Genomic DNA, 17,599 nt, shown 5'->3' with positions numbered 1-17,599 from the left:
ACAGGGAACGAGGCAAGAGGAAAACAGCAGAGGGAGAGGCGCTCACAAACAGCGATTAAGACTTCAAACTATTCTTTTAAGATTGTGATTTAGCTTGAAAGATTTAAAAATGATTTAATCAAATTACTATGATAATTTAACTTTCCATTTACAGAAAAGATTCAAACTCATTTCAGCTTTACCCAGTCTAGGGTTTGCTAATGTTTAAATGCAAACTCACTAAATCTGTGCTATTTAATTAGACCATGATTCAGCTGGCAGACTGTTCAGGAAAATATTAATCTCTACAAAGATCCTCCTTCAAGTTTGAGCCTTGCAGTTTGGACTTCCACTTTATTCCTGATATTAAACGGATGTAGATCTTAATCCCTCAGGCGTTTCCCTTTGAAAATAAGGAAAATGGTTGAAAATGCTGAACTAGCCAAGGGGAAAAGAAGACAAAAAAACTAAAAGAAAAGAGAAATATGTTCAGTGACTACAGACTGGCAGATGTAGAACTGAATTCAGAGCAGGTTAACTCATTGCTGATAAGCCCCTCCACGCTGGTAAGAGATGGCAATGTCAAAAAGACCCACTGTAATTTAAGGGAACACCAAGTCCATGTGACAATTCAGCAGTAAAGAAGTAACTCCACAGACAATATGAAATTGAATCCTAAGTTAAGTTCAAGCATTTTGAATGTTCTTACTATATTAGGAAAAAGAAAATAGGTGGGTTTTTTTAATGCCTTTGTAGTCAATTTGGATGACTTACTATTAGAATGTACACAAGTAATATCCCGAGGAAATGAACACCCAGATGTAAGCCCTCAGGCATTTTAAAAACATTGCCTATATTAAGAATGAGCTTAAACAGGGTCATTTGAAAATGTCATTTGAAAACAAGCAGGATTTGATCTTAAATGGCCTGGGAAAAAAAAATAAAAAAAGGAGCCTGGGTGGGAGAAATGGAAGAGAACTGCAGAGACAAGAGAAGATCAGATTTCCCATCCAAGAGGACAAGCCACGAGGCCCAGATGCAAACTGCAGTTACAACAGACCTTGTTTAAAATGCAGACTTTCTGTGGAATATGAAATGCGAGTATCTGGTGACCCGTGGGGCACACTGCAAAGCGGGCAGCCTGGCTGAGGTCCCGAAAGCAGCTGAGGCGAAGGCAGGGGAGAGGGGCTCTCTCTGGGCAGAGTTGGAGTCCGCTATTGCACGGACTCACCACCTCAGTAAGAAGGAAGGGTTCTTCAGTGAAGGGTTTTCAGTGAAGAGTCTTCAGGAGAGCGCAGCGAGCAGCAGGCCCGAGCCAGGCCCAGGGCACAGCGGCCGCGCTGGCACCGGCGTGGCGCCGAGCGGAGCAGGCTGCGGGCTGGGAAGGGCTCAATAGGCTGGGGAAGTTATCCTCATGTACATCCCCGGGGAAAAACTGTACCACAGGAAGAGTAAGAGTGGAAAACAAGCGGGCTTCGCTTTACCTGAGGGCAACAGAAACCTCATATCAAATAATTATGTCTCAATTAAAGAGGAATTCATTGTCTACTTGGTGCTGACAAGCCCAAAAAACACAAAAATCACTACAGTGTTTACTCGGGAATGAATTGTTCTCAGAATTACAGAATTCCTGCCTGTTTTGCCTGAACTGTATGACAAATCTACACGGGAAAGCTTGCGTTTTTGCAAGCATATTGTGTTTATATCTAATTTCTATGAAAGCACAACACAGTGMCAGCATTTTTGGAAAGTGTGTTGCTTATGACAGAAGCAAACTTTGGAAATCCTCTATAAGAAATCTTGGTGCCTCACCCAGCAATTCCCATCTTTCCAGTCTAGAACTGCATTGGTCTCAGATATTTACTTTGCTCCTTCCTATTTAGTATCAACAACTCTATATAATTTTGATAATCTCTTTCTATATCCTTCCTGAACAGAACTATTTGTGGCAGTCAGCATGGTTGAGCTGCAGACAAATGCACAGAGAATTTTTCTGTGAAAAATAATATGGCAAAAACAGTTGTAAAACTGGAATTTTCTGAAATTAAGGACAAATAAATTAAGTATTCCTTGTCCTTAGTGGTTATGAGCAGTGGCACCTGAAAATGTGGAGAGTAGAGGCTTATTAAACTGACAGAAGAGCTTAGTCCAGGCTGCACTGGTTTAGCCAGCTTTTTAGGAGAGACACGAAAACTGAAGCCTCAAAGCAGTATCTAGACTACGATGTAGTAAGAAAAGGAATGAATTTTCAGAACACACCTGTTTATTTCAGGTGATTGGATTAACCATGAACTGAACTGAAAACACTACACACACACACACACACACACACATATATATATATAAAAATACATATACTGCATGTATATAAATATATACTGCATGTATATAAAAATATAAAAAAGGTGCTTTACGCTGTTTTAGTTTATATTATACACACACACACACACACACACACACACATACACATATATATACACACATAAGGTAGGCTAAAACACTGTAAACCACCTTTTATTGCTGAAAGGGTTTACTTTCCACTACAATGAGTGCAATGAATAAGGAAATATTCCAGCAATGCAGAACAAATTGCCTAATGTGCAATTTGTTCAAATGCCTACTGAGAAGGCTACTAAAACTCCGGAAAGGCAAAATTGYCTGACAGAGATAAGACAGCGGAGAAAAGCCAGTGCCAAATGCATGTTTCCCAGTCCTTTTCATCCACTCCGCGACTCAAACCACGGCCGCAATAACCAGCGAGGGCCCCTGTCCCGCGCTGCGGAGAGCGGAGTGCGGAGCTGCCGGCGCGCGGGGAACGGGCTCCTGCCCCACGGCGTCGCCCCACGGCCTCGCTCCTGAGCCCGCTGACACGTCAAATGGGCACCATACTGCCCATCTCGGAGACAGGAAGAGCTCACAGCTTTCCCCTCTTAACAAAATAATAAAAGAGAGGCAAATTCTGCAGGAGTTACGGGCGGCCTCTATTTGATTACATGAAAGCAGAGTATGGGGAAGAATCTGTGTTCGCGCAGCAGGGAAGTCTGGTTGTCCCAGCGAGGGCCTTTCTCTTTCATTTTCTTTCTATGCCACACCACTCTTTGCAGAGGGTGATGAAAGCCGAGTTAACATATCTTGYTATGTGTGTTTGGCAAATTAAACAGTAGCAACATGCCAGTGACACACCCACCTATGCATATGTATAGCTATTATATATAAATGCACCTCTTTCTGACATATATTTTAATCATGAATTCTGACACTAATGAGGTATAGAAAAATGACTAAATAAAATGAAAAAATGAGATTATTAGAAACTAAATATATATGAGAAACCAGTAATAAAGGTGATACAGGTTGTGTGGAACAAGCAATCTATACGGTTCTATCAATTACTTTCTACTATTTCTACTATGAAAATACTATTTAGCAACAACATCCTAGTTTTCTGAGCACAAGTTTTTTGGTGCCTRGAAAGCTATCAAAATTTTAAGTTAGAACTGCATTGTTTTACATAGATAAATAATTGTGAAACTTTGCCTGCATCCATGCTGAGCTGTCCTTCACTGTGTCACAAAGCAAAAGTGCTCCTGGATGCTGATTCCTTTGGTACTGAACATGTTTTGGTTTTTTTTGAGAGACAAATAATAAATCTCCTCAGATGTCTACAGCTGACCAGATAAACCCCATATTCAGCACTAAAAACAACACAACTGCTAAAAATAAGGCCTTTCGGGTACTCAGGATTCAAATGGCTGTGCAACACTTTCCCTCATATGCATACACGCACATATGTAATGTATGTGTTTGAACTTTCCCAACGCTGTATCCACACCATTCGATCTCATTTGGCTATAAGTAAAGCCGACACCTTCTGCATTTCTGGAATCTTGCAGATGCCGAGCGGTGCTGCCGAGCACTGAAACGGGGCCCTGTGCAAAGAGCGGCCTGACGTCCTCCCTGCAAAGCRGCACCTCATCCCGTACTTGGGAAACCAGCTGCAGACCTGCCTCAGCCTTGGAACTGATGGACTCCACGGGCTGAAAGACAACTTATTAGCTGGGGTATTTTAATGTTCATGATGAACATTAAAATGTGCTGGCCAAGGCAAAGCTTGTGGTATTTACAAAAACGAAATAAAACCGATATTAAGACAACCCACAATTTCTTTTTTTCTGCGCCTGTGTACCAGCAAATGCTCSCATATACCAGCTGAAAACAACAGGACACTGCATCATAAATCACTAACAGGTACAGTGCCATAAGACCACTTTCATCTACTTATTTACACCAGAGTTAGCCCRGGAATCTTATTAGACAGCATGGATATGGCAGAAATGTCTGAAATGTGCGAGAATTTCTCTTTATACTTCACCCCTTCTCTCCAGAGCTATAAAACAAGTTGATTTATTTTAAGCTGGAAAAATATACGGTGGAATAACACTAGAAGTTCTTGAAGAAAGCAGATGTAGCAGCAAAATATAGCSAACCCGGAACCACTAACTTATTGTTTTGAAATTGGCATTTTACTTCTTGTTTTTGCTATCGCTGCATTTTCATTAATCAAGTTCGTAGTTAGGGAAAAATAAACCATCCTTACGGTTTTACAGCTGGACTGTAATTTTAGCAGCATTTGTAAATTGAAACACCGGGGGTCTGTTCAGCTATAAGGGCCTGTAATTCTGCAGGTGCTGTTTTACACCCACGTGTTAGTGGAGCTACCGGTAGAGGTTTGCTATCCGCTGCATGTGCAACCTGAAACTGAACTGTTTAATGCCAGCAGCCAAAACACACTGTTGAAAAAGAAGTCAAATAGGTGCTACACAGCTGCTCTGCTTTTTAACTCTTCCTCCCGTATTCCCATTTTAGCACAGCCGTTTTGTTGCCATTCAGACGAGAGAAGGAAACATTCTCACTTCGAGGTGCCCTACTTTCTCAGTGCGCTGCGTTGTATTTATCTATCTCTCACATTATCCTGGCTGCAATTCCCAGTGAAGTTTTTGAAGCTGCAGATGATTCTGACAAGCTCTGTGCAGCATGTATGCCTGAACTTTTTTATTATTATTACTTAAATGCTGCGTATCTGGGAAGAAAATATAAAAGAAGGTGCTAGTTTTATCTAACACCTTCACCTTGTGTTCTAGGCTCTTTTCCTTTTCACTGGGTAAGCTGTAGAAATACTTCTAAGTCAGTCTTTGAATTACAGAATTAAAAAGAGAATCACAGGATCTTTTYGATTTAGACTCTTACTTTCTGATAACTTTCTTGTTTTGCTGGCTGAGCATGAAYAATCCTGAGAAAATTCCTTCTTGTAGCCGCAAAGTGTTTTAAGGTACATATTTAAGTGGTCAAAACCAAATAATCCTCCCCCCAAAACCCTGATCTTCATCTTCAGGAGCATTTCAGCCTTTTTATAYATTTTTTTTTAGTTCTGTAAATAAAGTTGTATTCTGTATTCTAAAACGGAGGGTAGAGTTAGTGGGGTGGAGAGTATTTTACAAAGAAACTAAGAGTATTTTGGCTTTGCCTGTTTTTGAATCATATTCCCAATCAAACCCGCAGAGTGCTAAATCACATTACAAAGACAAATAGGAAAGTACAACTTCATTGTTGAAAACAATTTCCCTCCTATCAATCCGAGGATGCACGCATCGATATTGTAGATGAACTGTTAATTACAAAATCAATTAAAAAATTATTTCTAAAAACAGTCACGCGCCCCGGCTCTCAGGGGGGCAATTTGGGCAGAAGGCCTCATCTCACCAGGGCCGCGCCGAATCGCAAGTCGTCATCCACAAGTAAGCAAAAGCAATCTGGTTTTTCATTTTTCAGCGCGGCTGAGCCCAGCCTGAGATTGATCGTCACATATGGCCCCAGAAAACAAACTGTCAATACCTTGAATGCTGCAGAATTTGAACAAATAGCCGTCCGCCCATTCAAGCCACTCATTGCATCCCATTTAACAGATTTTATTGACAGTTTCCTTCTTGTAATTAAAGGGAAAACTACTGGCCAGCAACCAAGATAAAGTTCAAAGATAGGGTCAAAACAAAAGCAGATGGAGGGGCACGGTGTGACTGTCAATGGAACACAGCATCAGAGCATGTTATTGACACACAGGTATCTAATGATCGGCACGTCATTAAAGAGGGATCTATCGTGAACTTTATGCAAATGCTAAAAGGGACTTAAGACCACGATAAAGCATTAAGGAGACACAAAAGGAAAAACAACAAAGCACAAACGATTTTTACTTATCAGACACTATTCACTGCCTCAGCACTTTTAAATTCTAATGCGGGGGGGGGAAAATGTTTCTGAGATTTTTAACCTCATTTGCACAAGTAATAATTTCTGGAGAAGCACTACCATAAATGTAGAGGATCATAACAGCAGAGGTAAGGGGCGGCCCTCGTGAGACTAAGTAAGAATTTCCTCCCTCCACCCATATGCTAAATTCCCCCTAACACATAAATCAGCAGCTGTATTTAAGGGGACCGTATACAGCCTACACTGTGCAGCCATCCTTTCTGTTCATTTTAACTGCAATGATTAGACTTGTCTGGATTATGGAATGGATTTAGGGGAACAACATCTATATTCATTTGAAAGGATCTCTGCCCGTAAAATACTCTCCAAATCGCCCGGTGCATTATTCTGCTCTCCCTGAGGACCACCCTCCACAATTCCTTCGAACCAGAGAGCTCTTCTTCAGTTTGCACCGCTTTCTTTGTTGCCTTTTCGACTACGAGGCACTGTTACCTAAGGCACAATTAGCAATTTCCTACTCTACACCAYGCTTAAGACAAGCCTGCAGAAGGCATTATGGAGAGGGGGAAAAGTGACATATGAAAAATGTAGCAGCCACGGTGCCACTCTGCCAACCTGAATTAGCAAGTGCGATAGCTTTGAGGGTGACAAACTCTTCCTTCTCCAGCTTCATGCTCTTGTACTTCTTCACCAGCTGCAGGATGGCGTTGTTGAGGTCGAGGAGGCCYGCCAATTTGGACTGGTCTTCATCCATAATGTAATCTTCAGCATATACAAGCTCGTCCTCAAAAGACAGTGACCGGTATACGACACCCAGAATCAAAATCTCCATCCAGGCGCTCTGCAGAAGGCTCATCTGGTCAGCTAGAGACAAAGTGGAGAATCCTGCACAGGACAAAAAAATATGCAGGAAAAATGTTAAGCAGGTTTAGATTTGTCAAAATGTTTCTCCTTTTATTTTTATATTAACTGCATGGTATACAACATGTATCTACTCTCTTATTCTTCCTTCTGCTCCTGTGCCTCCCCTCCTCAGTCTAGAACAGGAAAGACAGTAATAGAAAATCACAGGTTTTCTAAGCAGCACCAAAGCTTAAGAACAAGTTCAGATTTCTGTAGGAATTATTAATTTGTGGGAGTACAATTTGAGTATTGTTTGAGGGAATATTAATTTGAGCTACAGTCTGGGGTTTGTAATGGTATCTGCATAGCTCTGAACTATTCAGTCCGTGTTGTAAAACCCGGCACTGTGAGGCTCTGGCCACCGTTTCGGCAAACTGAGGAGGGTAACAGGAGGAGAGGGGCTTCCTCTAAAAGGGAAGATCAGACACTTTAACAGAATTAGGGTGATCATCGCAACGCAGCAAATTGTCTTTGAACTTCACCCTGGGTGGCAAGGGAAGCAACACAGAGCCTCTTCAGAGAGGACACTGACGACTCCTGCAAAGCCTCCTGTCTCTCCGGCGCTTGCTGCAGTGCCAAGCAAAGAGTGGTCACACCGTCATTTCTGCGACGGCATGTAGAAATTTAATAAATGTTTCTTAATGAATTTAAGGTTTGCTTTCTTTTTTTTTATCCCCCCTGCTCTCTGTGCTAATAGGATCGCTAGGAGCGAACAWCTCTATTGCCTTACCTTTCCAGGCTCTTGTTTACACTACCTCTTAATTTATTATATCAAACTGCTAATACCCCAACCGCGCTAGGAGCTGCAGAACAATGTGGGAGAGGATGCGATTTCCTGGCCTGTGGGTGAAATGCAGCAGTTTGCCAGTTGGCACCGTCAGCCACAAGCACTTAATAAAATCATCAAAGGGGATTAGTCAAGCTTTTCTTGAGGGGTCTTAAGACATGTCGGAGGCTTTCATTTAGTTGTTTATGGAGCTGCTTACATATTCTTTGACATGGTTCCTGCTGTAAGAACACTCTTTTTTTTTTTCTGTTCCATTACACTTAAATACATTTTTTGTTTGTTTTGAAAGTGAGGAGTTACAATCACACAGGAATACATCATAAGCTAGTAAATGTACAAGGCATCAACTCCAGACAAGATTTTCTCTGTAAGCGCTAAGCAAGAAAACTAATATAATAAAAAGACACATCCAAACCACCAGGCATCCATAAAAAAATGAAATACAAAACTGGCTGCATGCTTCCTCTCCCTCTCTTTCTTTTTCCCTTTCTTATTTGTTTTCATTTGCTCATTCTGTCTTTTGTGTCTCATGACAGAACTGTAGGTCTCTGTCTTCAAAAAAACATCAAAAAACAGAAACCAACAACAGGAATCCTTTAAAGAGGTGACAATGGAAAATAACACATCTGTGATTAAAATAAAGAAGAGGGAAATGGAGAAGAAATAATAATAATTTGAAAGATTATAGGGAAGATTTCATGATTTCAATTAGCTTCAACATTTCTGTTCCTTCCCCGTCTTTCAAGACCAGTTTTTCTGCAGCAGCAGATGGACAGAGAACGTAGCCTGCAGCACCGTCCTGTGACAGCCCTATTCTCCCTCCCAGACACTGCTGTTAGTAAATAGATTTACACATTCTCCAATCTCCACACATCTTTCTGCCGAATAATTAAAAGCAGGATGATTAGTTTATTGAGTGGAAGGAGGAACTTTTTTATTGAGGTCCATCCACGATTTTATCAGGGCCAGCACTTTTACGGTTGTCATGAGGGTGCAGGCATCCAATTTTTCTTATCTGCCTGATTAATACAAACGCTGTTTCAGGACGCATTAATTAACAGATACAAATCTACGTTCTCATGGAAGGATCAATACAGAGAAGAAAAGAGGCATCAATGTGAATTTAGTGCTGATGATGGAGAAGGCACTCTATTGACATTTACGTGCATAGAAACTTTAAAGTTGCAGTGGAGCCCTTTGTCCCTGTGATTTACAAATTAACAATTTTTCAGCTATAGCAATGTTTTACACACTTCTGAGGAGTTTAATTAAGCAAAAAGCAATCAAGTCAGTTTTGATTAAAAAAAGTTTAACCTGCAGTTTCTCTCTATTCTGTTTTTTTCCTGAAAACTCCCAACTTTCTTCTTTTATTTACTTATCCACTTTATTAACTATTTTTATGCACAAATAATGCTGCATTTCAGTAACATTCATTGCGTGACAGAGTCGAAGGAAACCACGGAGGCTCTCTTGTATGGGGAAAACAGGATTTTGCTGATCATCTATTGCACTCCAGTCTGAAGAATCCGTGTTCTGGTTCAGTAAATACACTAATTGTTTCTATAGGAAATGTAAACCAAAATCAGTAGATTTTTTTCATAAGTGAAACAATCACCATTATTTTTTCCTGCAGAGAAGTACCTTTCTATGAAAGCCAGCTCAGCAAAAGCAGGTTGTAACGCTGAGAGGCCTCCCTTGCGGGAATGCAGAAGTGCATCCYGCCATAATCAACCTGCTCGAGTTGGGTTTTGCCTTTCCAGAAAACRTGGAAGCTCCCAGCACATCTCTTGCCCAGCACCAAAGCCATTTCAGAAGAAAGGCAAAGTCCATTCAGCAATGACAGTGAAAGCTACGGACTGAAGGGGCATCCATATTTACACCCGGCCATTTCCTCTGCAGTGTTTTGAGGCTATTCCCCTTATCTCGTGCCCAGCTTGGTTCTGATTCTGCCATCTTAGTTACGCCCCCTGTGGCCTGCACCGGGTGGATATTTCTCTTTTAAAGTGGAACTATTTGAAAAGAAAGTTGCCGAATCCCACATGGATACGCGCGGACCAGGGCGGCCTCCTGAGGGACAACCCTCCGGAGCGGCCTTAGGCCGCCATGGGCTTGCGCTTGGCCACGCACCGCACGGCTCCTTAATAACCGATTTTAAAATCCAAAATACATAATGGGTTTTTAAAACACAACGTTGCACACGTTTGCCCCTTTGTCACGTCCCGTTCTGTAGGCGCTGGTGACAACGTGATCTCCTCTGCCTCCCCAAGCCGYGGCTGCCGGTAGCCGTGAGCCGGCACTCGGCCTGCCGCCGAAGCGCGCGCTGGCCGCGCTCCGCGTGGCGCGGAGCACAGGCTGCAACGGCGCCGTCCGCAGCCATGGAAAGGTTCCTCAAGAGCCAGGTACCCCCGAGGTAACGCGCTTGAAGGAAGCATGTTTTGTGCCAGCCCGCCTGCCATCTCCTGCTAGACGCTCGTGCGCTTGACAACGATGCCATGGGCGCTTGTCAAGGGTTTGCTTTTCCTTTTTTTATTTTTTTTGCCGAGCAAACTGATGCACTTTGCAGTCAACTTACAAAAAAGGCTAAGCATTTGAAAGTGTGAAGGGCAAAAAATATCTGACGGCTAGTCTTCAAAAATACACTTTCATTTCAGAAAGCATAAATGTTTATTTCCTGGGCTGAGTGTTGACAGAAATAGGCTGCAGTGCAGGCATATGAATTTAACCCCTGGTAGGCACTGCTTTCAGTGCCGCTTGTGTGTGGCTGAGTGCTAGCGCTGTAAATCTACAGGGTGTCTCGTAATATCAGTTAACAATGGCATTGATTTGCTGGTTAAAGATTTTTTCTTCTTCTTTCCGTTTTTTTTTTTTTTTTTTTTTCCTCTCTCTTTTGCCTCCTTTCAGGGACTGGAGTGTTTCTTTGGCTAAAAATAGATACTTTCCCACAAACAGCATATCGCACTCCAATTGTAATTATGCCGTAATGACTCACTGAGATCACTGAGCGTGGATGGAGAAAAGGTTGATTGAACAACTGAACATATGCTTGATTTTTCCCTTTCACACCTACCAGTAAACCCAAAGCTCAAAGGAAGCAGAAATAAACAGGTAAAAAGGCCTTAGGATTTTTGTGATCGGAACAACCACGAGCAAGCGAAGCCCTCGGGTCTGTGGCGTCTCCGAGATGGGGCTGCTGAAACCACATGGCTTTCCAAGCCCCAGCACATCCAGCCCTTGCTCTCCCTTTCGCGCTGMACACAGCTCCATGCTAAGCAGGGCAAATCTTTTATATTCCTGCAGACCCTTCCCTCTACTTCATTAAGATGGACTTCATGGACACTAACTCACTAGGGGCTGGAGCGAAGCAGCTGCAGATGGTCAAGTGCCAAAGTAAGATCTGTGGCTTACACAGAGCGCTCCGAGAAGTATTTGACAAAAAAAAAGATAGTGGCTGGAGTTATCCCTGCTATTATTTCCAGCCTTAAACTGAATGCGATGCCTAAATCAGATTACTCTGCCTTGAATCCCAGCTAATTTCGCTTTGCAGTGAAGGAACGTTATGCCTCTCTATTATGTGCTTTGAAATCGGACGATTTGATCTAACCAGCTATAAAAAAAACTGGCAAATCGGGAGTTGCTGGAGTTTTCTGATAATCACCTCCCATTTATTTCACCGGTTGTTTTTGTGATTGCTCGTTTTACAGGCAGAATAGTCCTCTTGCTTGCCCTGGTTTGTACTTCAAATATCTTCATTTACATTTTTTATAATCAAAGCTGTGCTCAAAAATGTCATGTTCACTAGTGTGTTGCAGATTCAATGTATTTACACAGTTGAAATATCAGAGCAGGATTTTTAAATTATTTACGCTTAATTTTGATAGATTAACTTCCTTCTAAATGTTTTATGGCTACTGATGTTTCCAGTGCAATTTTCTTATTTCAAAATGATGTATACTCACCTCTGTGTGAAAGAACAAACTGATATTTCAAGCCTTTTTTTTTTTTTTTTTTGAGCTTTTCTTTCAGCCCAGAACATTTCATTTAATGAGCGAGTAGCCTGATAGTGGAAGGAGAGAAAAGGGGCCCAAGGCTTATGCTGCTGGCATGGGGTGAAAGCAGGGAAGCTCCACGTCATCTCGACGCTGCCATCCGGCCCATGGCATTCTCCGAATTACAGTCGGGGCGTCGCTCCTGCTCCCTTCACTTGGCCAGATTCATCCTACAACTTCAGGCAGCTTCCAGGCATGTAAACAAAAGCCAGAGAAACCTCCACACAGCAATTTCAGCTAGGGGTACCTAATGTTTCCTAGACTCCATCAGACTATTTGGTGAAGGAAACGTTTTCATTGCTGACTTACACTCACAGCCGTTCTCTTCCTTCTGCAAAAATTCAAGGACATGACTCCTTTCTGGGGTACATCTAAGGCTGCATGTCCCTCATAGATCTAAACTAGTTGTTTTCATTACTCCCAGACAAAATAGATTTAATTGCCACTTTGCATTATAAAAATACATAGCRGGATCCATGTCAGCTGTTATGAAAACTATGTAACAGGAGGAGAGTGCTCCCACTAATCACCAACCATATTTCACAGATTATGGATGAAATCTGGTTCTTGGTGGGAGCAGAAACAGAAATGAATACACCTCATTCTGCCAGTTTTTTTTTTTTTCAGTTTTACTTTTTTTTTTTTCAGTTTTGCTTTTTTTTTCGTTTGCTCATGAAGACCTCCAGGACAGCCCTTGGCCAAAGGCTARTAATTGCACAAGATGCCACAGGAAGGTGGCATCTAATCACAGCTGAAGATTTTCATGTGACAGGGGTCAAATCACAAAACGAAAAGCACAAATATTTGCCCAAACTTGTAAATCGCAGGTCAAGCATCAAAGCCCAGACTGGAACAGGCTAAAAATACAGCCCAAAGCTGCTTAGTTTGTACCACTTGCCGGATTCAGCTTCCAAGCTATTTAGGATTGACGTAGCACAATTAAAAATTAGGTGCGGGGATTAGTTTCAAGCCCCAACTTCCCCAAAGCGCTGGGGAGCCTCCCGTGCTGCATCCCAGCACGAGGACCTGTGGCGCCTCTGGCCAACTCCACGCACTGCCTTGCCTCTGTGCTTCAGTACGTTCATGTTCCTGCCTCGGGCTGTCCAAGTTCTTATGAAATATAAATGTTTTCCCGTATTTTGCACCGCGGAAGAAGTGCTGAGGATAAGCACTTTCTGACTAGCACCTCGCAGCCGGCCAGGAAGCGCCATGCGGAGCGCTCGGCAGCGCGAGGCTTTTGTCGCGGCGCTCCTTCCATCTCCCTCAAACAGCAGCAGACAGAGGGCACGGCGGCAGGAGCGCAGCTCCTCGCAAGCCATTAGGAACAAGGGGGTCCCACCAGGCGAACACGCGCGTGTCAGCAGTATTTGCAACGCTGCACTCACTCAGCAGGACCAAGCAAGCGAGGTTTGACGCAGTTTAAAAGCAGCAAATTGGACATTTACAAACAGGGACCGTGGTGCTTGTCTAGTGCGACCTTTTGCTCAGGCTGTACTGAAAGGTGTTAATGTGATTTAAATGCCAGTTAAAAGTACTCCACTTTTGCCTTTTACCCTGTGCCCCAGCTTTCATGATAACCATAAACAGGGGCAATTTAAGCCTGTCATTTCTTCACGATAATGCACAGTAACTTAATATAGTTCAAACTCATCTCAGCAGATCAGTTGTTCTTCTGCCCCTCTAACCAACCAAATAATTTTAGGCAGCTACTTTTAAACTTCTGGCTATTTCTACCCCAAAGCACATGTTCTTGCAAGCTTTTCCTTTAGGAATTGCAATGCAAAGGAGCTGGAAAATGCCACAGGGTAAGTAGGTCTCTGACTTCACACAACCACTGCCATGTGCTAACACTCGCGAGCGAAAAGTTAGAGGTGAAAAAGCTGGTGAATCACCCTCRTTCAGCACAGTTTTGGTAAGACCTCCACGTATGGAAACCCTTATGGTGGGGTTTCTGCAAATGGATGGTTTGAAGSATGGCATTCTTTATTTCCACTAATTTGTGTTTCATCCTTTATTATTCCAGTATTCACTCAGAAAAAGAAAAAAGGATGTAAGACAGCTTCAAATGGGTTAATGCTTGGTTTTCCCTTTGGGCTAGTTTTACCATCGGAATTTGCAGAAGGGAAAACAGCATTAGTCCAGGTCCATAGCAAAAAAAAAAAAAGACTTAGGCAAACACTTATATTTAGATTTATCACTAGATAGACTGAGAACAAAGGAAAATACCTAATAAGCAGAAAAGTAGTGTTTTTTTTCCATTTGCTAGACTCTTGGCATGGAGAAGCCCTGATGCGTTACCTATAGTGAGGGTTTTAATGCTAAGATCTGCTCACTGGAAAAATGTTAAAATTCGGAAGAGCAGTCTAAGAGGGCTCACTGGTAGATCACAGGCAGATCTCCTTAAGGAGAGCGCTATGAACTTACGATTTCTAAAATAAACTCCATATATGATCTGATTTGCTTACTTAAAGTTAACGCTTGCAGATCTTCAACTTGTGACTGTTAGAGAGGGTTCGTCACTTCACTGGGTTTTTGGCACGGGGAGGTTACCTTCTTACTGCAGACAGCAGAGGCAGATAGACCCGACAGGGTGCTCCTATCACCATCTTAGTCCTTGCACTTGGAAAGTCTACGTGTGGGGCACAATTTGCTTTGCTGAAATACCTGACATATTCTGAGGCAACCTCTGACTTTTTTCTTTTGTTCTTCCTTTTTTTTTGCAAGGGGGAAAATGGATTAGGATTATTTTTATGACACCAATTGCTTTCTTGGGGCAATTCTATATGAGAAAGGACCAACTCTGCAGCAGAAATCTTGATCTTACACATTTTTTTCTTCAACCTGTTGTAGTTGGAGATATATGAACATGGGTACACTGAGGCTAGATTTGTGGGTAAAGTGTTCATAAAAACCTGTGTTCTGTCCTTAGCAAAATGTCCACAGATGTAGAACTGCAGTTCCCATGGAAGAGGGCTGAATCCTCACAGATGCCATCCAGGGAATGGCAGCACCTTTCCACCTTCCCCAGAAGCATCCTCGCTGTGTATGCACAGGGTACAGAGCCCTAACTAGAGCTTGCCGGGAGCTTAGCCAGCCCATGTTAAACTTTGCTCTCATACATAATTAAAAACTCCCCAACGGATATTTGTGTGACAACAGGAGCAGCCCCGTGGCACTGATAACGAGAATAGATCTGGCAGSGCCACTAAGAAGGTATGAGGTCTTCAAAAGGGCATTTTGTTATAAAAACACACAAAAAGTAGTGCCGGAGCTAGAACATCTAGCTGGATCTGGCATCTGCTGGTTGGAGCAGATACTATGTATCTGTCACGGTGGCCAAATGCTTTGGGCACCCGGGGCAGAGCAGGGCTGTAAGAGCCAGTGCTTAAAGAGGAACTGCTCCTGCTGGCCAATGGCTGAATAAAGCAATCACAGAGAGTCTCTTTTTCCTCTCTCCTTTTTTTWATTTTTATTCTTTATGAAACTTAAAGAAAAAAGGAACGTGGGTTGGAGAGGAAGCTACCCCCAAAGTAAGAACCCCCAAAGTTACTCATAGGCTGCTCGCTTCAACCCTTGCACACCTGCCTCAGTGTCCAAACAGCTTCAAACAGAGGCCATGAATACCAAGCAACACAAGAGTTCAAGCTTCTTCAACCCACTGTACATAGTGGCTCCAAAAGCAAGTTTGTTCCGTTATTTCCTGTCATTTTCTTTCCCGCAGGAAGGGCAGGCCTCTCGTGCCCTTACTCCGTGCTGGTGTTTGCCTGGGGCCTCTCTGGGTCTGCTTCACGAGCGCTCTTCCTGCCTCGGGCAGCGCCAGGCGCTGCCGTTTTCCTGGGATCCCGCAGGGATCCTCCTCGGGGATCCTCCTCCTGGAGAGGAGCACCAATCCCTGCTCCCGCCTGCCACCTCTCCAGCCTGCAAAACCAACCTGCCAGGAATTCCCTAACCACCTTAGGAAGGTGGTCCCGTGCTGGAATGCATTAGCATACGGAGAGAGGCTGCTGGCAGATCCAATGGAGGCGCCTTCGTTAACCCCCTGCGCGCCGACGTGGCTAAAATCCCTCGTGCCGCATCCCGGGGCTGCACAAGCTCTGGCCAACCCTCCAGCAGGTAAACGACACCTCCCTGCTGCCCTTTTTACACATTTTCCTCCTTCTCCCCACTTTCTCAAACTTCCCTCCTGGCTTGCTGATTTTCTTAATGTGTTCCAGATGCCAAAAAGATTCCAAGGATGAACGTATTCTGCCTGCTTTGGGGGAAGGCAGTCAGAAATAGGCACGTATTCTCCCACATGAACGTGATGATTTTTTTAGTTTACCTCGCTGAGCATCTCTGTATCGTTACGCTCATCTCTGGAGGAGGTCCTCTCTGGAGGAGGTCTTAAGTTTACAACAGTCCACAAAAAAAAAAAAAAAAAGGAAAAAGAGGGGAAAAAGAAAAAAAGAAAGCCGCCTGATTCTAATACACCTAATTAGCCATCGGCAGACTCTTAATTGCATACATTAGGATGATTCCATAGTGGAGATTAATTCTAAATATACCCAAGCAGCTGGTTAAGATGCCATGGATTACAGTGTGGACTGTACTTTTCCACTTAATTAGATATCAAAATTAAGCAGCAACAAGCATTTTGACATAACGGGGATCAAGCCGCCGCTCGGCATCCCAGAGCTGCACTAAAGTGACCGCTAAACAGAGCCGCACAGATGGAGAGATATTAAATGCCGCACTGGAAAGTAATTTCAAATAATAAAATATCAATATTTACATTTTAATTACCCCTACTGAGAGCCGCTCTGTCATTTTCACTATTGCCGACGCAGCAAGGGGTAGTGGAATGACATTGCGGCTCCGACTGCAATGACTATTTTGTTTCCATTAAAGAATGACAAGTGTTTTAGAGGCAGTGACACCCAGTGTGTGAACAAGAATGACAGCGGATCAGAAAATTCCTATTAAGGGAATAAATGACTCAACAAGAGGATTTGCTCCACGCAGCCCGCTCCTCCTTGGCACACATAACGCTTTCTAAATTTCCTGCCGCAAGTTTATGATTAGAGGTACCGTGGGGAAACCTCAGCATCTCATAAAATATTTAGAACGGCAGGCCCTTACATGATGACCGGTCAATTTAAAAACAATAATCCTCTCTGCTCAACCTACCTACGAGCTAGATAAGGAGCAGCTATGAATCAAAAGAGTTTGACAGGGAAAACGGGAAAAAAAATAAGGCAACTAATGGCATGCAGTGAAAAGCAGATTTCCTCCTGTCAGAGCATCTCAGGAAAGTTTTGACTGTGCACGCAGCGTGCCAGGGGTATTTTTTTCTGCCTTTTCATTAGTTTTATTACCATTGGCACCACGAGCACTGCGCACCCCATCTGGATGCCAGTTCAGCAGCCTCCAGTGTTCAGGCAGACCCTGATCACAMCGGGTTGCGTGTCCGTGCGTGGGCTCCTGCCTCTGCGCTCTGTGTTCCTTACACAGACACACACACAGACACCCTTTCTTTTGCCTTGCAGTATGAATATCAGAGGCCGCTGAGATATTCTTCCAGCACCTTATGAATCTAACTACTTTTATCACGTCCGAGGTCACTGTCATGGAAAACATT

The 17,599-nt window shown here is 43.2% G+C and overlaps 1 protein-coding gene across 1 annotated transcript in view; it reads right to left on the bottom strand.

Moving 5' to 3' along the window:
• ESRRG (estrogen related receptor gamma) overlaps positions 1–17,599 on the bottom strand; it is a 121,461-nt gene that overhangs the window by 5,658 nt on the left and 98,204 nt on the right. Inside the window, exon 6 of the mRNA XM_026048377.1 lies at positions 6,862–7,131. Coding sequence (XP_025904162.1) covers positions 6,862–7,131 — 270 coding nt within the window. The remainder of the gene's footprint in view (positions 1–6,861; positions 7,132–17,599) is intronic.

The sequence above is a fragment of the Nothoprocta perdicaria genome, unplaced genomic scaffold (assembly GCF_003342845.1).
Source record: "Nothoprocta perdicaria isolate Ctin4 unplaced genomic scaffold, notPer1 scaffold_54, whole genome shotgun sequence".
NCBI classification, from domain to species: Eukaryota; Metazoa; Chordata; class Aves; order Tinamiformes; family Tinamidae; genus Nothoprocta; species Nothoprocta perdicaria.
This window is presented reverse-complemented; position numbering and strand designations above follow the sequence as displayed.